Genomic DNA, 25,112 nt, shown 5'->3' with positions numbered 1-25,112 from the left:
GCTGGGTATCTGACCTTGGATCTCGCAGTCCTATGCCCTCAAAAAGGGCAACCCTCAATGATAATAAAATCCAACTGCGCTGTTGGACCAGACAACCTGGCAGGATCCAAAGGCTTGGAAGTCGTGCCAGACGGCTCTAACAAACTGGTCAAATCCAGGGACGGCTTGCTTCTACTCAGATCTGAGGGCCTCCGATCTGCCGAACCCCTGGATCCAAGAGTCTGATCCGAAGCTCTCAGAACAACAGACCTTGGATCCAAAGCCAAAGAGGCTGGGCTCGGATCTGCAATTTGAGAGCCTCGGGTTTTTTGAAAGACAGGAAGAAGAGGACCCCTCAGAAGGAGAAGGAGGTCTCTTCTTAGGCTCCTGCGAGGGTTTGTATGGGGAGTCCAAAGGCAAAGGACCACCCTGCGCCAAACCCTTCAACTAAAGTTTATTCTGGCACTCTACTAGGGCCCCGGGGTTGAATGTGGTACAAATGTTGCATTCAACCACCAGGTGAGCCAACCCCAAACAGTAGATATGCTCGTTGTGCGAGTCAGAGCACAGCATCTTCCAACCGCACAAGGACTACCTTTTGAAACCAGAAGGCTTTTCAGCCATGCTGAGCTAACAATAAACACACACACACACACACACACACAAAAAGAAAAAGAAGAGAGATTTGCCTTTTTTTGTTTTTAAGAAAGACTAGCCAAGAGAAAAAGGCGAGAAGTGCCACACACTAGAAGGGTGGAAGGGAGACCCTAACGACACCCAAAAACTAGGTTCTAACTGGGAGGGGGTGTACTAAGCTTAGCAGAGTGGCAAGAGGTAGAAAAAAAACACCCGAAAAGTAAAGGGACAGAAAAGAAGCCAAGAATAAAATAGCACTTAACTATATCCTACGCTTGAACCTGGGAACATGTCTGAGCATTTCAGCAGCAAACGAGATCTGAGGGTTAGAAGGTAGCAGGGTATTATGGGAGGGGGAGGAGCTTGAGCTCTGGATCTGTCTGAGAAGATGACGGATCGGATCCTAGACCCATATATGATTGATAATGACATGGACAGCATCAGATCTCAATGCTAAGAAACTGTACCTGTTGGGAAGCCAACCATCTCAGCTAATTACCATGTTGATAATACGCCAAGAGTTGACCCAGTGGCCAGGGATTTGGATAAGAACATAGACAGTAGCCTTACCTTTGACCACCACGTGGCCATAGTGGTGAGGAAATCCTTTTATGTTGTGCAACTTATAAGAGTATGGCATCTAGGTACAAAGAGGGCATTATCCCACTGTACTCATCAGAATAACCATGGAGTACAATGCTCCTTTTGGTATGTTATCTGACCAGGCATAATATGTAGAAACTAGATCAACCTCAGAGGTTCTTTACAATAGGAATACAGCACTAACAAACCTGCTTTATGCAGAGCACCTTAAAGCTCTTTCCATCTAGTCAGTGTCTTATAGATCGCTGAGGGGTAAATCTATGGCTGGCTTACAAGGGATCCTCAAACCCAGTCTTATGAATCTCCAACATATTCATAAGTCAGAGTGCCAGAAATACTACAAGGTCTATGGACCTGAATTTTTGTCTGTGACAAACATGCTGGAGAGACAGACATGTCCCAGAGACTGCCCATCCATGTGAAGCGGAGTTTGTCTATACCCCAGTTTAACTGCAACCTAAATCAGTGGATGGGGACTAGGAAATTTACACCAGACCTGGCACCCATGCCCTTATGGTCAGAGATAGGGTATAAATTCCTGGTCCTAAATGTCCTATATGGATACAGGACATCATTATTCTTTTGGGAAAACTTGGCTAGACTTAAAAATGCCCTTGGGTCTTTAGCCTAGTAACAATCTAGGAATGTGTAAATTATATCAAATGCATTCTCTAAGTTGACAAGATTCAATCTCTTCTTCACTCTAATTAGATCAACCAATACCTCTCTTCTCCCCCGTCACAGTTTCATCACTCTTTCTCATCTACCCAAAATTAATACGCCTTGTAACAGTCCAAGTAGCCCCCAAAATTCTAATTTTCTTGATTATGTCACTGCTCAATCTTAAGAGCAATAACATTTTCACAGTTGCTTCACTACAAACGTGGTCATATCTGACCCTGATACTGCAGACGCTCTGCCAGAAGACCCAACTCCCAAATGTTTTCACTGAGAATTTTGTCATTGTACAATGTAAGCAAATTTAACATTTAGAACCTTACTGCGTATTAACAACTAGTCAAATATGCACCTGCACTACGCTGGAAAGTGACTGTAACATTCCCCCCCAACCTCCAAAGGAGTAGTCCTTGCACTCTAAGCACCACTTACTAAAGCTGTCCACTATCCTTTCTCTTGACCAGTAGATTGTACTCTATATGCCACATACTTAATCTCCCTAGTGACCAGGTTTCTGTATTCAGGAAATGGAAAGAAAACCTAATCTAATTTGAGCTTCTGTTAATTGCTCTGTACTGGCTATAAACTTATTACTCTCTCGTATACTTGGATCTGAGAGTGGAAAGCCTGCTAAACTACCCCACCCAATTCCCACTTAACCCCTGTTACTCATACTTCCTGCATACACATTTCATTTGTGACTCGTACTCCTTAACCATCTACAGATGGTCTCATTACTATCCTACAAACCTTCTTTCTTCTTTTCACCCAGTTCCCAACCCCTTTCATCTTTTAGCACCATTCCCAACTAAATTTCTCTCTCCCATACTGCTTTGCACTATATCTATTCATGCTCGCACCCCTCCCTAACAGTACCTATCTTTTCTAGACTGTATCTTCTACTTTTCCCAAATAAATACTCACGTCTTCCTATTTTAACTACATCGTCATACTCTACCCTTTAAAACCCCTCTGTTCCTTACATTTTGGAGAAGATAACAGGACAACCTAAATCTCTTCCTTCACAGAAAATGCTTCTTTCCTACCTATCCTCTACCAGTACCAGCTTTCAAACTCCACCACTAAATATCCTACTACCTTGCAACTTCTTGTTGCCTTCTTGATTCCTACTTCCCTCCCATCAGCAAAATACAGATCCCTTTACTTAATCCTCATCTTACCTTCTGTTCTTTACCTCCTACTGGGCCATCGCTCGTTACCATGACTCAGCTCACAACATCTCTGCAACTCTGTCCCAACCACCTATTCATACCTCCTACCTAGACTCTCCACACATCGCACCAGAAATATTTAATGACACCCCTCTCCTTCAGTCCAAATTTAAACTGATTAACTCCATTTTAACTCAAACATAAAATTAAGTGGAAAAGTAACAAAAATAATAAAGTATCAATAATTTCCCAATATACTAAAATCCTTCTACAGGACACATTCACCCTAATCCTGGCCCCACCTACCACAATGACCATCAAGACAATTCTCTTCCACACACTACTCTAACTCTACAATGGTCAGCCCCCAACACCAATAATCTAACGTTTGCGGCCATAAATGTTAAAAGCATAACAAATAAAACTGCTAAACTACATTCCTGGATTACCCACCACAAGCCTGATATTATTGCTGCAACTGAAACATGGCTTAAACCCAGCATAAACTACTCTGGCTATATAATCTATAATGATTGTACAAACAGGAAAGGTGATGATATTGCTTTAATATTTCCCAACTACATCTCCCTTAAAAAAATACCAAAATTCAATTCAGCAGAGCTTCTTGTTACTTTCCTGAAAATAAACAATTATAAACAAATATGGGTTACTGTCCTTTACCATCCCCTCTGGTGACAACAAAACAACTACACTAGAAGAGGTCTTAGATTAGATATACAAAATTCCACAAGAAAAAATACTACTACGTGAACTTAATGTCAGCTGGTTGGACATAAAACTAACTCCCCTGCATCTAGCATGAATGTATATGATTTCACACAGCTAATTAATAGCCCCACATATTATAGCAAGACATCCACTTCCCATTAGGTTAGATCCTAGTATAAGACCCTAGCAAACACACCACCACAGGCAATATGTCATGCTCTCTTAGTGATCACACAACCTTTCCAAGTTTAACCCAAAAATGTTCATTACTACTTTATCATCTATTAACTGGAACTTCATAAAAATCCTCCTCTTAAATGATGCTGTAAATGAATTCAAACACAACTTTCTGGAATATCCTGAACAGCCTTGCACCTCTTAGAAGGAAGAGACTAAAAGCAAATACAATTTGGCTATGCAAAAAGAGTAGAATGCTAATGCAGGATGTAGATAAAGTATAGAAAGAATGGCAAAGACATAAAACACCACAATATCTAGAAACTTCAAAATGCTTCACGATCATACTAAAAAGCAAATAAATGAAAAATACTACAATAACTTTCAGAATAATAGTAAACAATGCTAAAAAATTATGAACAGCCATTAAAGAAATCTTCCATCACTGTGAAAAATTCAACCCTAAGCTCTCTTCCAATAACTCACCACTTGAAACCCCAATACAGTTCAGTTCTTATTTCACATAGTATACCATCTCTAACCAGGGACTCCCCAGCATCTAATCTCAACCCTGGCCAACAGTCACGTACCACTACATCTTACATAAAACTACTCTTAAACAAGCTCAAACTGTGCTCTACTTGAGCTGATGATATTCCAAGCAAGTACGTTAAAATAGCAGCCAATGCCATTGCCTATTCTGCTCCAATTCTTACAAATAGGTCAATCCAAGAATCCCACATTCCCTCTCTCTGGAAAAAGTCACAGATTATCCCTCTGCAGAAAGGAAAAAAATAGAAACATCCGTTACTAACTTCAGACTTATAGCAATCGTATCCCCCCTTTCCAAAATACTTGAAAATGTATTCGGAAACAATTGCTAAACTATCTCCTGCATGAAGAACTCCTATCCCGCACAAAATATGTTTTCTGTCCTTTCTACAGTACTAACACTACACTTCTAGCCTATCTCTACTGTATTGACAATAACTGTATAACAGCAAATTAGTCTCCTCTTATTTCTAGACTTGCCTAAAGCCTTCTGTCACTGCAAACTACTATTTCTTCAAATGTCCTCATTAGGTCTCTCTTAGCCCAACCTTCTACAGTTCAAAAGCTAACTATCCAATAGATATCAGTTAGTAAAATGGCACTCCATACCTCACAATCGCCACTAGTATACCACAAGACTGCATCCTTGCTCCCCTACTTTTTAACATTCTCACCAACACTTTCTACACAGCTACACAACAGACTTTCCTAGTACAGTATGCAGATGACTCCAGACTCTTTCACATCTGACAACATAGCATACATCCAAAACATCATTTAGGAAACTTTACCAGCCACTGAACTCATGCTACTTTTCCAAAATCCCTCTCTCGGGGGGAAAAAAACAAAACAAACTCCTCTCTTGACAATGCAACAACCACTGAAGTCATTTATCATAGAAAATAATTATGGATAATACTGGATAACAATCTCAAACTTGATCTGTCTATACAAAAATGCATTTAAAAAAACCCTCATACCATGAATGCTTTACAGAGCCAAACACGTTCTTAACCAATGCAACTAAAACTACACTTGCCACTACTTACCTCCTCACTACACTTACTACACTTTAAGGTGCTCCCCTCCTTACTAACCTCCAGAATTCAAAAAAATCAAAGCTTTTCAGTAGAGCCGAAAGCCTCAAGAAAAAAGTATTCCTCTGGAGAAGGCACTTGGGAAAACCAACCCCCCCTTCGTTCTTAGAAGTTCGAGAATCTATCTGAATGAGAAGTCCTCAACGGGGATCTGAAAAGAACCCTCTCCATCAAAATCAGTGTCAGTAGCCAGGGAGTCCGCAGGGAAATTAGAGAGTCTCCTCTTACACTTTTGTTTCCTGTGAACCTCCTCTGTAGGTTTCTCAGGGGAGTACCCAAAAACAGATATAGTCTCCCTTAGGAGAACAGACTCAAGGTTCTCCAGAACAGGCTGCCCCAACGGGGCCAGGACAGCAGGCTGCAGACCCTGGGAAATCCTATGAGGGATAGCTGGATCCAGCTCCTAAAATAAAGGCCTCTCTCTAGGTTAAGACAGGGCTTTCTTGAAATCCTCAAAAGCTGAACTCAACATGGATACGGGGAGCATCATTGTCTGAGCCAACTTTGTCAGATAACTCATCTGAGTGAATGAAGTATGAAGCCTCTGCGCCAGTGCAGATCTATCCTGGGGTACAGTTGGATTCAGGGGCTCCAATCTCAGTGGTCTGATTAGAAGAGAAGGAATTAAAGAGCGAAGGGAAGAAACGGATCTTCCAGATATGATGGTAGTCTGAGTCAGGAGTAGTCCCAATGGGATGTGGATCCGATGGAACTCTTGACCACTCTGTCCACATCTACTTCAGTGAGACTCCTGAGAAGCTCTAGCTGACCTCGGAGATAAAGCAGAAGGAAGTCCAGAAAAGGTAACATGGTCTATCTTGACAATTTGGAGACCAGATCCTGGGGAAAATAGAAGCCATGGAAAATCTGAGTAGAGTTAAGGATCCAATAATTACTGGATACGAAAACAGCACTGCCTGGGAAGTTCTGGAGATCCTAGATGGGAGATCCTAGCTGGAAGAGAAGATGGAGTCAGACCCAGGGATCTTTTATTTTTGTGTGTAAGTTTCGGATTTTGTCTTTTTCCTCTCATTTTCTCACTATGTTTATCTTTGGACTTATCAGACCTTTTTGATAATGGAGAAGGGGAAGAAGCATCAGCCACAAACTTCCACAATGTTAAAGAGGGCTTGGCTACTGCAGTGGACTGTGGGACACCCTTTAAAATCAATCTGTTTCTTCTCTCCATGACGACTCATTAGACAAAAGCCTCATAGATGGAACAGGTAATGTCGAAAGGATAAGGCCCTTGGCAGTAAATTCACTTTGCAAGTACATCTGAATTATGTAATATGTGGGAACAAGCCACACACGTTTTTTTTAAATATGAGGACTTATCAGCCATCCTATCCAACCAAAAATAGAAGCACGAAAAAAGAACAGAAGACAGGATAGTCTTCAAAGACAAAACAACTCTATACTACTTCAAGGTAGAATCTAAAACAGAAAAGCTACAACTCTTGTTTTTCTTAACTTTATATAAGAGAGAGAGATAAATGGGGAGAGGATAAAAAAAACTAGTGTACTTCTCTAATAAAATTCTGCTTTCAAGCAAAAAAAACTATTCCTGAGCACCAAAGACCCATTAAGGGCTGTGACGTAGCTCGTTCCTTACACAAGTGATTATGGGTAGGGGGAGGAGACGGAGCACCAGATCCAAAGCTTGAGGATGACCTAGGCTGGATAAGAGACCCATACGCTGAGGAACAGACGGAAAAGACAACATCAGATCCAATGCTTTTGCAGGGGAGCAAGCCCCCTTAGGATCTCTTCCATCCCCCTGCTATATTATATACATTAATGCTGAGGTTGCACAATGGTGAAAGTGCATAAACCCATCCCTAGTATAACTTCAGTTTTGTCAGTAATTTACATTTAGATGTTTTTGCTATGCAGACATTTTGCAGTGTAGATATTCTGACTTGTCAATCATGTGTAGTATTCATGTACATATACATTTTATATATATATATATATATATATATATATATATATATATATATATATATATATACACACACACACACACACACATTTTATATATATATCTATATATGGATCTCATTCTCTTAATCAACACAGTTTGTCGAGTAACAGAAGATCGAACCCACTTCAGCAAAAGTGCACAATATTGAACGTGCACTTTCGCATAAGCCGGTTAGAGTGGGGATAAGGAAATGTATCCTTTCCCCCACTGTAGTGCGATCTCAGAGTTGGTATATTTAAGTAGGGGGTGTGGGGGGCACAGCCCCCCAAATGGGGGGGGCAGGGGGGCTTGATCCCCTGCATAAACAGTTTCAATTTAATTTGTTTTTTTGACAATCGGCTTCAGCGAAAGTGCACTTTCGCTGAAGTGGATTCGATCTGTTACTCGACAAACTGCGTTGTCGATTAAGAGAAGCACATCCATATATATATATATATATATATATATATATATATATATATATATATATATATATAAATAACAGTCAAAAGTATATAATAACAGAGAAAAGAAAGTTTCAAAAGGGATATTATTTGAGTCTGAAAGCTATAATCCACCAGTGCAGGCTGCTGAGGACACTGAACTTTGTGACTCCTACAACTGGTAGTTAAAAAAAAATGGTTAGGAGTGGCTTAGCCAAACCCCTATCACAAAGTCAGAGAAGGGGAATCTGAGCTCTGTTGAGGGGTCAGTCTGCATTTGTGCAATCACAGAACTCATATGCCACTGAGGCAGTGTGCATGATGAACATCCTTATCTTTTTAGAAAAAAAGATGAGGCTGACTCGCCATGAGAGCTTGCAGCTCAGACACTCTTCTTGCAGAAATCAGAGCAAGTAGTAAAGCTGTCTTCCATTTTATGAGCTTAAAATCAGTCTGATGGGAAGTTTCAAATGAAGCAAGAGTTATTTTTTTCAAGACAAAGCTGAGATCTCAAGGTGAAGCCACCTGTTTCCCAGGAGGCAGAGTATGTGCTATGTTTACAGAAACATTTTAACATGGGAATACCTTGAAAGGGAACAGGCTTTCTAGTCTGGCTAGGCAGAGAGGTATTTCCCTTTCCCAGGACCAAAAGTAGTGGTTTTCTATTGCCCTTCAATTTATTTTACTTTACATTTGTTTACCAGGAGTGTCCACTGGGCCAGAATGAGCCTGCTTGCAGTGGAGGCCTGGAGAGAAAAGCTCCAAGAAGACATAAAAACAACATACAGCAAAACTGACATTAATACAGCAGAATGGCACACCAACAGCCACAGAGGAAGATGTGTAACCCATGGTCCACACTGGCTGTTGGGACTACACCAAAGGGAGCAAAGCAAAAGGATGAATGGTTTGAGGAACCAGGAATGGCCAAAGCAGTCACCCATCTATGGCTGAGGCACTTCAGCAGCATGCTGTGGTAACAAAGGCTGTTTATTTTCTTCTTTTTATGGTTGGCAGAAGAAGAACCAAGAAACTGGTAGACTGTTCCATAATAAAGCCAAAAAGGATGCCCAATTCTTAGGGAAGCCTGGAAACAGAAATTGGTAAAGCAGGTAAGTAGTAAAAACATCATTTTTACCACGAAAAATGCAGTAAAAAGCAATTTAAACTCCTGTGCTAGACCACAAAATTAAAATAGCACATTTTTTACCAAGAAAATAGCAGTTTAAAATTAGTTTTAAATTTCTTTCACAAAAGTAAAAGACAATGCTCCATTGAAGTTATCCAACAGTCTATAAAAACACTTTTTTCTAGCAAAACACAACTAATTTCACAAAAAAAGTACAGCTTTAATCATTAAAACAACAAGTGGATTTTTTTCCTCCAAAGGGAGTTTATCTTCCCAGCAACAGAAAGCGTTACCAAATGGTCTATCCTCAAAAGCCCACAAAGAGAGTGCTTTTCTGCGGCAGGAAGGCTCTGAAGGGGCTTGGTGCCCAAACCACCCTTTCTTCAGCTCATTCCATCTGAATAATGCTTTGGGCACATGGAAGGTGCCCTTGAAGCTTCGGAACCTGGACGGCCATTATAAAATGTGCATAACATGACTCGTATAGCTATGGATATTACAGCAGTGATCAGTATGATAAATATCAGAGGATACTATTAAGAAGGGGATCATTAGTAAGGCTTATAAAATTGTGCATAGCTATAAGAATTAATCAGAAAGAGGGAAGGGAAAACTAGAAAGACAAATTACAAAATAACAATGGAATGCAATCTGTAAGGCATCTAAGTAAGCTACAAAGTTCAGAAGATTCAAGATACGTGTATGGAAATTTTTACACAGGTATTTTTAAACTCTAAACAGTTAGTATATTCCAATTTGACTTTGGAGGATTTTTCCCTCAAATGGAGAGCAGATATTAGAGTTGCGAAAGAAATGAGACAGTAGATTGGGAATATGTTCTTAGAAACGTGAGGAGTTAACGGAGTTTAAGGATTCACTACAGAATGTCCTTACACAGCTGCTGTGGGGCCATATTACATTAATGAAAAAGATGATGTCATTAAGCTGGTATGTTTAATAGGGCTTCTTATTTTAATATTACTAGCAGACAAAAGAGCAGCAATTATACGAAAGTGGAAATCAAGGATTAACCCTGTCAATGATGAAGTACTGAATATTTTAAAGGAAATGAAGTAAGGTTGGGATCATTAAACAATGCAGGAAATAAGTTTTAGAAAACAAAATGGTGCATTTGGGAAAAACATATACAACTAAGCTAAAATAGATAACTAAATAAGCTGGCTGGCAGGAGCTGTGATAAAATATTTATGTCCTTGTGTACAAGAATAAAAGATAAAGTTATGACAGAAATTGTATGTAGAATGCATGTACATAACGGAAAGTGTTATTGTGACTTTAACCATTAATGTACGTGAACTCATGTTAATGCGATGAATAAAAAAAGGAGACAGTGTGTACCCATGACAAACGTCTAAATTTCGATCAAATGAGAGATAAATCTCTGCTGCTACCTTAACCCAGGCTTTTGAACTGGCATACACATTGCATAGTATTGCTACAAATCTATGTGGGAGACTGAAGAACTTAAAAGATTTGGAACAGAAAATCCCATCAACTCAAACAAATGTTTTTTAAGTATCAAAGCTTACAACTGTCAATGTGGAAACGAACTTTTAGGGCTAAAGTCTTCAAAATGTTATCAAATGCCTGTAATTTCTCACAAACTCTCAATGATCTAAATCAATTCTGGCATCAATAAAGCCACTCTGGACACATCAGGATGACCATAAATAATTTGTAATCATGATTCATAACTGATACCGGTTTGCAGACTGATTTCTGGGGTTCTCATCTGGTTTATAAATGAATAACACTGCAGTTTCTTTTCATATAGTATGAGCTCACCAATTACACTACATGGGACCTCCATCAGTGGTGACCCATCTGATAAGTGCTTAATAAGTAACCACAAATCCAGTGGTAGTGGGCTAGCTCTGTGGTGTAGCTCTGTGGTGTGAAAGAAACAGAGTCCGGACTACCAGTCAACTGACCCAGATTTGATTAGTATCCAGGATGCTATAGGGGCCAGCAGATAAACCCAGAAGACAAAAGTACATCTTATGAGGCATTTCACTATCTAGTTAAATAACTTAAGAATCAAACCATTTGTAAATGCAGACTCATGGAAACAAACTTAATACTTCAGAATAAAGCCTGCAAGCAGATCAAAGCTTTAATCTTTCATATCAATCATTCAAATTCTTAGTATTTAACAATTACCAGATTCATATGCTATCTTAAGACAAAAAGAGGCAATCCATCACTCATTCATTTCCAACACCTGCTCTATCTTCATGAGGGCTACAGGGGAACCAAAGCTAATCCCGGCAACATATGCAAGGCACAGAACCAATCCTGGATAGGACACTAGGCTACCACAATACAAAAAAAAACTTAAAACACAAATCTTTGGTGGCTACTTGTTTATCAAATCCACATTTTATAAAACTGGCTGAAAATGACGGCAAAGTAATGTAAAAATATTACACAATCAACTCTTCTTCTCAAAATGGGTGAAAAGAACCAATGAAACACTTGTAAAATGAAACAAGTGACAGTTTCAAATGAAAAAAGAATGATGATGGTAGATAACATTAACGTTAAAAATGACATACACCAGCTAATAACATCACATCAGTGTCACAAAAAGATGCTAGCTCAGGTCAGCAAGATCTAAGACTGGCTTGGAAAAATACAGGCCAGATGGTGGCTAGCACCTATGAGTAAGAAGGCAATATATTATGTTGTTGCAAGTCCTCCTCAGGGCAATATCAAAAAGTGTTTTTGGTAGGAGAGCATCGCATTCTTATTCCAGCTCCAAAGATGAAACAAGTTAAAGAAGGTCTGACCCTAGATGTTGAAGGATACCTTAGATAGCTGCATCTCACAGGGAAAAAGTCACATGCCTCTGCCAATGAGAACAGGCATTTAGGCAGCTTATAAAGCTCTAATGGTCAAGGATCAAGGAGTCCAGCAAAGATCACCTTAATCTACATTCTTTTCTGTTGGAATGAAGAAAGCTTGTGATGTCTCACAAAATCAAGGACTATCACAGAAACCAAATTACTTACACAATAGCAGCAAAACTCCGAAGAGAGAAATACACGAGTACAAATAAGGCAGATAAAATTCCCAGAGATCTGAAAAACAGCATAAAAATAATAGTTTCAAACTGTACAGTAACCAGTTTCTACAATTAGCACATCATAAAACAAACATATACTCGTTGGTTAGACGATGACAAACTTTCTAAGCTAAAGCTGACAAAATGTGACCTGTAGTAAACATTATAATTTAACAAACAGAAAAATAAAAATGAATAAAACATTAAACTTCTTATGACTCCCTGTGTACATCTCTTAATGGAAGACATCAATGTTACTATTTTAAACTGCTACTAAAAATGAAGGATTACTTTCATTTAGCAAATACTATTAAAGGAAAATCACTGTAGTAGTATCTAAAATATTTTAACTGTGAACATACGACTAAGAAAAATAACCGTTTAAGAAGGGAACTTCTCTCCTTTTACTCAAAACCCCCTTACTATATATTAACATATTAATTCCAAGGTAGCACAACTGTGCATAAAGAGAAAACATTTAATGAGTGTAAACTCTAGCAGAGATGGATAAAAATTGTTATGTACTTACCATAATTTGGAATCTCTGCTATCCAGTGTCATTATTCTTCATGGAAGAGTCTTGGATCCGACCTCAGATCGGAGACAGCATCTAATGCATAGATCCAGAGCTCAAGCTTCTCCCCTTCCCATAATCCCCTGCTGACCTCTAACCCTCAGATTGAGTTTCCTGAACAAACAGGAGCACAAAATAATTTTGTGTAGGAAAAACAAACTCCCAAATTGGAGCCATCCCAGCTCTACCAGATCCTGGAAAAGGCAGGGGGAAGGAGGGAGGGAACGTGATGAATAATGACACTGGATAGAACAGATTCAAAGTTATGGTAAGTACATAATTTTATCTGATGCTATCCGTGTCATTATTCATCATGGATGGGTCAGAATCCCCCGTTACTATGAGCCCTGGGTGGCCTCACGAAAGGCTATGCCACAGCACAGAGGAACCAAAGGAAGGTCTATCCCTAGACACCAAATCCAACTTAGAGTACGAAACAAAAGTGCGGGGATTAGACCAAGTAGCAGCAGCACAAATCTCATCTAAGAAAAGTTTAGCTAAGAAGGGTGACAACGTGGCCACAGACCTAGTAGAGTGGGCTTTAACTGAATGAAAGGGCCTGCCAGAGAATGTTATCTGTCGCCCTCGTTCTGCGGACCCCATCTGCTGTGAGTTCAGCTTCTTCCATTATTACCTCCCTCTGTGCCTCTGGGGGGGAAGTGTTACCACATGCGTCAGAAAAACCTTTCTGGGGCTTGCGGAACCACATCTTCCTACCTTTTTGACCTCTTGAATAAGGTCTAGACAGGGTGGAAAAAACAGACAGATAGCAGGCAAGGTTTTTCCTTCCTGCTCGAACTTGGTAAATTTCTCTTTCACCTTTGGTCCAAAAAGGGATGAACCATCAAAGGGGGCATTGGTAAAGGAAGATTTGAAGGGCTCGGCAAAATTTCAAAGACTCGTCTAGGACTGTCTCCTTAGTGAAATTCCTGTAGCTGCTGCTCTACTCGTGCCATCTGCTGCATATGAAATCAGGCTCATGGACGAGTTTACAATGGAGTTGAGGGTGGAGAGCTGAGAGGAGACTTTGAAGTCCCCGAAGCTGCAGAACCCTGAAGGGTATCTCCTAAATCCTTGAGAAGATACTTTTGAAATCTTGTGAAGTGGGTAAGATAATTCAGTGACCGCAAGGTAAAGGCCGCTGAACAAAAGGCACGCTTTCCATATCTGTCCATAGTCCATGAGTCTTTGTTGGGAGGATGAACAGATGAGGTCTCAGACAACTCCCTCTTGGTGGCCGCCGCTGCCACTGCCAACGCATCTACAGGAACACCCTTTGTTAGAAATTTCTTTATCTGTAGGGGCTGTGATAAATTTGTTGGGACTCCTGGGAACAGGCTCCACTGTATATGGGGAAGTCCATGCCTTGCGTGAGATAACTGCCAACAGCTGATCATAAGGGGGAGTCACCCAGGAGGTGGAAGGGCGAGACCAAAAGCCTCCAGGTATACAGACTAGTCTTTTGATGGGTTGGTGGGCTGCAAATCACTGCTCTGTTTCAGGATCTCAAGGATGTCTGTGAAGGGGACATCCTCAGAGAGGGACCGTGGGGACCCTTCAGTCTCATCCAAATCGGCATTAGATGTGACAGACTCAGGGGAGTCCATGTGCTCCCTCTTGCACTGCCTCTTCCGAGGGACCTCCTCAGAGGGATACTCTGGTGAAGTTTCGGAAGAGACAATACTGCCCGCAGGGGCCTCCTAAGGCTCCAGGTCTCTACGCTTAGGGGGAGGGGGTGAAGAGACCAACACTGGCACCTGGGAGGGAAGAGAAGCTGGGCCTGAGAGCGGAGCTGTCTGCAGAAACAGCACTCTCTCCATCAGTTCGAAAGCCCCCTCGCCCCCGCTCCAAAAAGGCCCTCCGCGCTGAAGAAACAGAGGGCTGGCTCCGAGGCAGGATGGGTGGCTCCAAAACCGATGTTGGAGCCACGCTCAACCTAGCTGAGGGGTAGAGCCAGATCGGACTGCCCGTGCAGACTTCCTCCCCTGGACCCGACCGGTGAGCGTTGGCTCCTAGACTTGTCGACATCTGAAGCAGCAGAAGAAGTCAGAAGATACCAAATGGGTTCTTGGTGCCGACATTTCTGCTACAATCAGAGCCAATCTCTCCAGCTCCAAAGACTCCAGGGTGATCAGAGGAGGAATCGAGGTAGAAGGCTTCGGATGGAATGGCTCTGATTCCTTTGCGTCTGGAGATGACAAAATTTTAGCCAGGGCTGGTGTACAGAGTAATCTCTTCCCCATCAGCTCCACATCTTTGTCAGATAGACTCCTGGAGGAATGGGTGGAAAACAAGGGAGATCTGTCCCTTTACAATATGGGCAACATCAAAGTAGGTGAGATCGGCTCCAAGGACACTACTGGAGACGAAGAAGGTGATGCATGTTTATCGGAGCAGAGCGCCCTCGGTTCTGAAAAAGAAGTTATGTACTCACCATAACGTTCCATCTGAGTAGGTAAAGTACAGTTTTGTACCTACCATAAATGTAGATGTTCGAAGATCCACATTGCTGCAGTCCTAACACTTGGGTAGTCCGCTGTCCCAGTCGGCCCGAATACCAAAGGCTATACGACGTCGGTCAAAGCGCATTTGTCTGACATCAGGACGTCAGGGTACAAATGACCCGTGACGCCATATCCTCAGTCTTTTCTTGCCCAGATCAGAAGAAGAAAAAGATAAAGCCAAAACCAAAACACCAAACACTCCTGTACCTAATATATGTACAATATATACAAATTTACAAAATAGAACCCCACCCACACAACCACCCCTAAACACAGAGGAAGGAGCTGCAGCAATGTGGATCTTGAACATCTACATTTATGGTAGGTACAAAACTGTACACGCTCTTCATCTCACATTGCTGCAGTCCTAACACTTGGGTAGAATCCCAAAGCAGAGGTAAGGAGGATGGCTAAACTATAATGAAGCAGGAGCTGCCAAAATGCCCTGCAACACAGCAGTGGCAAAACCAGCCCTGGATTTAGAATAGAGAGGAAGGTGGTAATGCTTGGAGAAAGTATGCACTGAACTCCAAGTAGCTGCCTCAAAATATCCTTAGTTGCCACCCCCCTTAGAAATGCTGTTGAAGTGGCAGTAGCCCTCGTGGAATGAGGCCTAATCCCAGCTGGAATCTCCTTGCCATGATGGGAATAACAGAATGCAATGCAAAACCCAATCCACTTAGATATAGTTTGTTTTGACACAGGCTTGCCCTGGGAACTCAAAGCAAAAGAAACAAACAACTGCTGAGACTGCCTAAAATCCCTAGTCCTGCTTAAATAATAACGCAACTGCCTGTGTACATCTAAAGTGTGCAAAATCTTTTCCCCTTATTTTGGGGATTTGCATAAAAGTAGGCAAATGAATAGTTTGGTTTAAAGCCACACTAGAAACCACCTTAGGCATAAATGAAGGATTAGTGCGTAATGATACCCTATCCTTATGAAAAATCAAAAAGGCTCAACCGCCATAAGGGCCTGCAATTCAGAAACCCTTCTTGCAGAAGTAATGGCCAACAAAAAGCAGTCTTCCATGACAAGTATTTCAATTCAGCAGTAGCCGAGGCTCAAAAGGTTGTAGAGTAAGTTTCTCCAACACAAAATTGAGGTCCCAAGCAGGAGTAGGAGCTCTACGTGGGGGTCTGATATTCTTTGCCCTCTAAGAAATTGCTTGAACAAAGGATGAGAAAACAATGGTGGGTCACAATCATAGTGAGCTGAAATTGCTGCAGCATGAATCTTAATGGAAGAGAAAGACAAACCTTTGTCCAATAACTCAGTAAGATATTGAAGAGCCACACTCAAATTAGGCTCTGAAACATCCAAATCCTTTGCTGCACTCCAAAATAAAAATCTCTTCCATTTTTCTGCATACACTTTACGTGTACTAGGCCTTCTGGCTTCCATAATCACATTCAAAACTTGTTGAGGAAGTTGAGACCTGCTGTGGTTCAAAACAGAATATGCCAGGCTGTTAGATGAAGAGAGTGAAGCTTGACATTGAGTAGATGACCGTCCCTCTGAGACAAAAGGTGTGGAATTAAAGGTAAAGGCCATGGAGGCTTCCTTACCAGATTCCTCAGTAATGGGTACCAGTGTTGCCGAGGCCAATCTGGAGCTATCAAAATCATCCTTGGCTTGTCTTGTCTGACCTTTAGGAGTACCTTTGGGAGGAGAGGCAGAGGTGGAAAGGCATACACATGAAGATTTTCCCAACTGAACGAAAGAGCATCCACTTTCCAAGCTGTGTGATGAAACCTTTTTCGTGCAAAACTTTGGCAGCTGGTGGTTTAGTGGAGAAGCGAACAGATCTATGTCTGGAGTAACCCAGGACACTGTCAATTGTTGAAATACATGAAGATCCAGTTTCCACTCGTGGGGATCCATGATTTGCCTGCTTAACACATCTGCTAAGGAGTTCTGTGCTCCTGGCAGAAACCTTGCCTGTAGATTTAGCTGCAAGCTGAGCGCAGTCTCCCACAAAATCATTGCTTGCCTGCATAGAGGATAAGAATGTGTTCCCCCTTGCTTGTTGATGTACCACATGACAGTAGTGTTGTCTGTTAGAATCAACACCTGCCCTGGAAGAAGTAACTCCTTGAAAGCCATTAATGCAAACTGGACTGCTAACATCTCCTTCATGTTGATATGTAGATGCTGTAGTCTGGCAGGCCACTTGTCTTGTATCCACTTTCCATTCAGATGAGCTCCCCAAGCTATGTCTGAGGCATCTGTCGTTAGAATCTGACTCGCCTCTGGCCGGGTCACAGAGAGTCCCTTGTTTAGGTGACATTCCTGAGCCCACCACAAACATTCCTTTTGAATGCAAGGTATTATTGGAATGACAGTGTCCAAATCCTGGCAGTGCTGTGTCCATACATTTTTAGATACCATTGCAGCTTCCTCATATGCAGTTTGGCATTGGGAAGCACCAGAATACAAGATGCCATGAACCCTAATGCTTGAAGGACTGTCCTTGCAGTCAGCACGGACTGATGAGATAGTTGATGGAAGTAAAGGGATAGACTCTTTTGTTTGTCCGGGGTTAAAAGGCCATCTGGGCTGCTGTATTCAGTCTCACACCCAGAAAGCACATGTCTTGAGAGGGTACTAGACTGGACTTTATTTCGCTCACAGAATACCCCAGGCATCTTAGCACTGCTATCACATATTCCAGATGCTGAAGAAGCTCGTCCTTTTCTTGAGCCAGAATCAGACAGTCGTCCAAGTAAGGATAGATTTGTATTCCTTTTAGCCTGAAAAAGCTACAACTGGAGCCAGAACTTTTGTGAATACTCTGGGCAGTAGATAAGCCAAAGGGCAATGCAGAGAACTGATAATGTGAATTTCCAGCTCGAAACGCAGATACTTCCTGCAACTGAGTCTGATAGGCACATGAAGGTAAGCCTCCTTGAGATCTAAAGTTACCATCCAGTGATCTTTGCCCAGCAGAGGTAAAAGCTGTTGTAACGTCAACATTTTGAACTTGGGAATGTCCAAATAAGTGTTGAGGATAGACAAATCCAAAATTGGTCTCCACGTGTTCCCCTTTTTGGTACTAGGAACAGGCGAGAATAAAATCCTAGGCCCCTTTCTGGCACAGGAACCGGCTGAATGGCCCCTATCTGGAGCAACAGAGAAATTTGCTTGTGAGCCTCTTTTCTTTGTATAGGAGGAATGTCTGGCATGCCTTTGAATGGAGGCAAGGTATGGAAATAAAACCTGTAACCGTGGTGAACAATATCCAATACCCATCTGTCTTGGGTAATAACACTCCAATTTTCTTTGAAAAGTGCCAGCCTTCCTCCCAAAGGTGCTGCCAGACGAGAAAGCTCTGGCAGCTGAAAAGGCAAGTCATTGGGTCTGCTTACGAAAGGACTGACCCCTGCCCTCACCAGAAGACTGGGCAGGCGAACTGCCTGTTCTAGGCCTAAAAGAACCTTGAGTTCTGCCCCTACCACGTCTAGATCTACCCCTAGACTGAGAATCATAAGAAGGATAAGTCCACCCCTTAGTAGGCCAATTTCTACTAAACTTTGGAGGCTGAACCTGCAAAAAATCTTTAACAGTCTGCATAGACTTAGCCTTGTCCTCCATTTTCTTTAAAACTGTTTCCACAGGCGCACCAAACAACACATCAGACTGTAAAGGAGCATCTAAAATCCTTGTCTTTACATGTTCAGCTAAATTCTGATCCCTCAGCCAGGCGTGCCTGCAAAGAACAGAACCAGTGGCTGCCACCCTCGAAGAGGCCTGTACAGCATCAAAACCACATTGCAAGGAATGCTTACCCACCTGTTCAGAAACATGAACCAAATCCTGCAACTCTTTACACTCAATACCTTCCGCCAGAGCATCTACCTTAGACTTCAATTGTGAAAGGAGATAATTTTGGTATTTCAACATGTGAAACTGGCAATTCAAAGCCCTCATGGCTAAAGTGGAAGAAGTATACACCTTTTTCCCCCATCTATCCAAAGCCCTTGCCTCTTTATCGGAAGGAACAGGATTTTTAACAACAGAAGCCTTAACCCCTTTAGGGCCCTGAGAAACAGTTTCTGGGTCTGCCCTAGGACTCTGAAAAAGATACTTATGAGCTTCAGGCACCCTATAATACCTGTCCGGTTTAACTGGGGCAGGAGGCAAAAAATCAGGGTTCAGGGAAGCCTCTGCAAAAACATCCTCTACCACATCCAGAACAGGAGGTATAGCTAAAGGCCTATGCTGGGGTAGAAACAAAAATTCCCTAAGCCTTTTCCTAGAATCGGAGAAATCTTGACCTTCCCATTTAAAATGCTCCCTCATGGAATGAAGAGTCTCTGAAAAAGAAAAATCCTCAGGAGGAGAAGCCGAAGGTGTAGAGTCATCTACATCAGAATCAAAATAAGGAGGATACTCCTGCAAGTCTTCAGCCGAAGACTCAGAAGCCTCCGAACACTGCTCAAAACTCTCAAGCTCAGGTTCCACCCTAGGCCTCTTATCCGGGGGGGGTAAAGAACCTCTAATCATAGTAAGCAAATCTTCTGCCATTTTAAGCATATGTTTCCTAGGCAGAGACCCTGAAGAACTAGGGGAGACCCCCACTGAAGTTAACCCTGGCCGGCCTCTAGAAGGAGCCTTGGAAACAGAAGGGGAGGGCCTAACCACCTTAGGAAGGGAGGGGAGAACAGCCACCTGAGAAGCCCCTTCAGCCTGGCCTACCTCCTGAGAGGACACATCTTGTAACAGTAAAGTCTCTCCCTGAGAATCCAAAGGAACTTCTGGTAGAACCACCGGCTCCACCGAGCACTCTAAAGAACCGACGTCCGGGACAGACGGTTCTTCTACCCTAGGCTTCGCTGATTTGTCTTTGCGCTTTTTAGACGAAGCGGGCGTCGGAGCATCCGACGGCATGTTGTAATTACAACGCTTCCCAAAAACTAACCTGGCACAATCTAATCTTCTCTTAATAGTGCGTTTGTTAAATCTAGCACAAGAGCGACAGCCAACAACGTCGTGCTCAGGCCCTAAGCAAGGTATACACAATGTATGGTAATCTCGATGAGGTATCGGTTTCCCACAAGAAATACAGTTATTCACTTTTTCTGACATCCGGTTAAATACTGAGGCAAGAAAAACAAAATATTCCCCAACGGGTACTTAGCCAACTTTGATTCGGTCTGAAACTCCGACTTCAGAAAATTTCAGAACGCCAACCTGCACTCGCAATACTGCTTCTGCATCGGACCATGCGGCAAAAAAGACTGAGGATATGACGTCGGTCATGCGCATTTGTACCCTGACGTCCTGATGTCAGACAAATGCGCCTTGACCGACGTCAGCCTTATACTTTGGTATTCGGGCCGACTGGGACAGCGGACTACCCAAGTGTTAGGACTGCAGCAATGTGAGATGAAGAACATCTTCATTTGTCAGCAACCTGTGGGTATCGGATCCGTCCTGGATTCGAGCTGGCAGCTTTCCAGACTAGAGATCTGAGCTCCAAGCTCCTCCTCCTTACCCATAAATACCCTGCTACCTCCCTCCAGTCCTCAGATCGAGTTTGCCCAATTACCAGACAACACCAAGACAAACAATACCTGACCATCCTAACCTGATGCATACCAGGACTGAATCATTCTATCATTCAGGTAACAAAAGCCAGGTTAGGGGGCAGGGAGGGGGGGGGGGTCGGTTGCTGACAAATGAGGTTACCTACTCAGATGGAACGTTATGGTGAGTACATAACTTCTTTATCTGAAGTAGTTAACTTCATTTGATCAGCAACCTGTGGGACAGAGTCCCCAGCGACCAAAAAACTTGGGAGTTGCTCAAGGAAGAATATTCTGGAGCACTGCAGAGCCAAAGGCCGCCCTCCCTCTGGATATCAGATCTAATTTATAATGCGAAATAAAGGTATGAGAAGCCCAAGTAGCCGCAGAACAGATGTCATCCAAGGGAACTCTCGACCAAAATGCAGCAGAGGTAGCCATAGATAGGTAGAATGAGCATGAACCCCCAAGGGCTCCGGCCGACCAGAAATTTTGTATGTGAGCAAAATGCAGTGAGATATCCATCTAGCTAGAGTCACCTTCAATACTGGTTTACCCAAGGATGGCTTAGCAAAGGAAACAAAGAACTGCTCTGACTTGCGAGAGGCAGCTGTTCTGTGCAAGTAAAAGCGCAATAGTCTATGCACATCTAATGAATGCAGTCTGTACTCCCCTTGTTCTGATAGTTAGGGAAGAAAACAGGCAGATTAATGGATTGGTTGATGTTAGCCTCGAAAGCCAGTTTAGGTAATAAGGAAGGATTAGTCCTGAGAGATGCTCGTCCTTATGGAAGACGAGATACGGGGGTTTAGTACAAAGGGCCTGAAGCTCAGATACCCTTCTAGTTGAGGTAATAGCAATTAAGAAGGCAGTTTTCCAAGACAAGAACTTTAAGTCAACAGAAGCTGCAGGCTCAAAGGGTGGACCAGTTAGAGCCTGAAGAACTAAGGTTAGGTCCCATGGAGGAACCGACTTCTTGACAGGAGGTTTTAAAAGAAAGGTGCCCTTTAAGAAAGTCTTACAGATCTTAGTGGAAGCTAAGGGACCAAGATTGTCCCCGATGTGGAAGTGGGAAATGGCCGCCATTTGAACCTTCACAATATAAGAACTGGCCCCTTGATGGAAAATGTGAGATAGAAATTCAAGTACTGCTGGAATGGGAGCTGTAAAAGGGTCCAAATTCCTACGCCAGGCCCAGATGGAAAAACGTTTCCATTTACTGTTGTAGACCTTCCTGGTAGAAGGCTTAAGCGCTGCCACCAGGATGGATTTAACTGCGGACGAGATACCGGGAGTCCTAGCCACTAACGGAACTGGATCAACCAAGCAGAGAGCTTGAGGTCGTCCAGATTTGGAGTTTTCAATCCCGAAGGATGAGAAATGGGATCCAAGATCCAAAGAGGAGCTATGAGATGAGACCGTAGGTAGGGGAACCAGGTTTGACGAGGCCAGAATGGGGCTATGAAGATAACCTTGCTCCCCCACCGACGAGTTTTCTGTAAGAATTTTGTCATTCATGGGAGAGGAGGATAAGCATAAAGAAGACCGGATGGCCAAGCATGAGCTAGAGCATCTCTGGGGCTCTCCCCCAGCAGGGGAATTAGAGCGAAAAACTCGCTGCACTTTGCGTTCGAAGGCGATGCGAAGAGATTGCAGCAAAGTTGACCCCATTTGAAGAAGATCTGTTTCGCTACTAAGGGGTTCAGAGACCACTCGTAGTTCGACTCAGCTTGTCTGCTAAAATGTTGGACCGACCCAGAATGTGCGTTGCTAGCAGAAAACGGATGGTGGATATTGCCCACTCCCAAACTCTCATGGCCTCTCGGCAAAGAGGGTAAGACCTGGTCCCCCCCCTGTCTGTTGATGTACCAGACCACTGACATGTTGTCTGTCTGAATTGCAATAGTCCCCGGAAAAAGAAGGGCATGGAGAGCTTGCAACGCTAGAAACACTGCCCTCATCTCCAGAACACTGATATGCAGAACGGTCTGAGTCCACGTGCCTTGGATAGTTCTGCCCATGCAATGCCCCCACCATCCCAGGCGAGGAGCATCCATGGTCACCGTGGCTTGGGGTTGAGCCATCAAAAACGGCCGCCCTTCCCGAAGCTCTCGGGAATGGAGCCACCAAAATAGGGAGTCCCTGCAAATTCTCCTGAGGGGAATCGGAGAGTCCAACGGATGTCGAAGGATGGACCACTGAACCTGTAAGGTCCACTGAAGAACCCTCATGTTCAAGCGGGCTAGGGGTGAAAAATTGATAGCTGCCTACCATGGACCCTAGGGCTCTCAGGACCAATTCCGCTGGTGGGGCCGGAGATTGTAGAAGTGCTAAGACGTGGAGAGTTAAGTTGTGGAGTCTGTCTGATGTCAAGAAGGCCTTGGACTGAAGTGTGTCTATTCCGGCCCCTATGAAGCCCAGGACCCTGATCAGGTCGAAGGGACGATTCTTTGTAATTTATAGTGATCCCCAACTGGTGGGCCAAGAGCAGGAAGCAATCCCTGGCTGAGCATAGTAGATGCCTGGTGGGAGCGGCGAGGAGCCAGTCATCCAGTTAAGGAAAGACCTGTATTCCCTGAAGCCTCAGGTGGGCCGCTACAACTGCCATGACCTTGAACACCCTGGGGGCTGTGGTGAGGCCAAAAGGGAGGACCCTGAACTGATAATGACTAGCCCCCAACCGAAAGTGGAGAAACCTCCTGGAGCACCTGTCCATGAGAATGTGGTAGTACGCATCCTTGAGGTCTACGGAGCACATCCAGTCATTCTCCTGCAGAAGGGGGAGAAGGGGAGAATAGACTGAAGAGTGACCATCCAGAATTTCTCTTTAGCAATGAACAGGTTCAATGCAGACAGGTCGAGAATTGGTCTCAAGTCTTTTTTGGCACCAAAAAGAACCTGGAGTAAATGCCCGACCCGGACTGGCCTGGGGGGACGTGCTGGATGGTCCTTTTTCTTAGCAGCATCTTTATTTCTAAAGCTGCCGTTTCTCTCTGACTGGGTGGAACATCGGGGAGGCGCCTCAACTGAGGGGGAAGATTTATGAAGAGGATAGAGTAACCTCTGGATATTATTCGGAGCACCCAGTGATCTGTCGTGATGGATTCCCAATGTGCTAGGTGTTCTGAGAAATGCCCCCCCCCCCTCGCGACTGCCTCCAGAGAGGAGCAGTCGGGCAACCCCTCAGGATTGCTGCGCGGGTCGGTCAGAAAAAGGTTCCCTTAACCCGAAATTCTTCGCCCCCCCCCCCTCTGCCTCTGGGCCAGCATCCACCTTGTCCTCCTCTGCCTCTGAAGGACGAAGGGCCCGGAGCGTAACGGGACTGCTGAGATTACCAGAACCACATCTTCTTTTGTCCTCTCTGGTTCCTGGAAAAGGACCTTTGAGGAGCCGAGAAGCGGATTCCAATGGCAGACAGCATCTTCCAATCTTTCTCGCTCTGGAGCAGTATATCATGGACGGTCTTGCCAAACAGCATAGAACCGTCAAAGGGAGCGTTCGCGAAGGAAGCCTTGAAGGGTTCCGCACAGTCGGAGCCAGGCGTGACACCGTAAGGTGATGCCTGCTTTGCTGGCTCTAGCTGCCCCCTCCGTGGCATGGGAGAGAAGCCGCATAGATGTGTTGGATATCGATTTTAGAGTTGTCATGCGAGCCGAGAAAGTTAGTTTGTCCTCGGCCGACATGGACTCCGGGGGAGACCCAGCGTACTCTTACTAGATTCTGCTGAAGCCTAATCACGTGTGCCAAGTAATTCAGCACCCTTATGGAAAAGGTGGCTGAAGCAAGCATCCACTTTCTGATGCGATCCATCGTCCGAGACTCCTTGTCGGGAGGATGGACCGAGGAACTATCCTGTGCCAGTTCCTTCTTGGTGGTAGCCGTCACCACCATGGCATCTACCAGGGAACCTTTACTCCACGGTGTCTTGTCTGTCTGGGGACTACGGATCTTATCTGGTCTCCTGGGGATTGGCTCTACAGTGTCCGGCTCCTTCCACGCCCTGGTAGTACTTAGGTCTACCAAGGTGTCGGCCGGAGGGGACACCCAAGAGGTAGACGTGCCTGCGTCAAACGCCTCCAGAAACACTGACTCATCCAAGGAAGGCTTCTGGGCTGACCACCCCCCCTCTAATGCGCATCTCCATAATGTCTCCAAAGGAGACGTCCTCGGGGGGGGGTTACCTGGGGGAACTTTCCCCTTCTTTCAAGTCAGTGTCTTCAGTGAGGGACTCGGGGGAGTCCAAGTGCCTCCTCTTACACT

The 25,112-nt window shown here is 43.7% G+C and overlaps 1 protein-coding gene across 1 annotated transcript in view; it reads right to left on the bottom strand.

The window, feature by feature from the left end:
* The window catches only part of LMBR1L (limb development membrane protein 1 like), a 1,236,065-nt gene that overhangs the window by 640,937 nt on the left and 570,016 nt on the right, over window positions 1-25,112 (bottom strand). The window contains exon 6 of the mRNA XM_044082192.1: window positions 12,194-12,262. Within this exon, the coding sequence (XP_043938127.1) occupies window positions 12,194-12,262 (69 nt within the window). The remainder of the gene's footprint in view (window positions 1-12,193; window positions 12,263-25,112) is intronic.

This window comes from Protopterus annectens, chromosome 9.part0 (genome assembly GCF_019279795.1).
Source record: "Protopterus annectens isolate FY-2018-M chromosome 9.part0, PAN1.0, whole genome shotgun sequence".
Classification (NCBI taxonomy): Eukaryota; Metazoa; Chordata; order Ceratodontiformes; family Protopteridae; genus Protopterus; species Protopterus annectens.
This window is presented reverse-complemented; position numbering and strand designations above follow the sequence as displayed.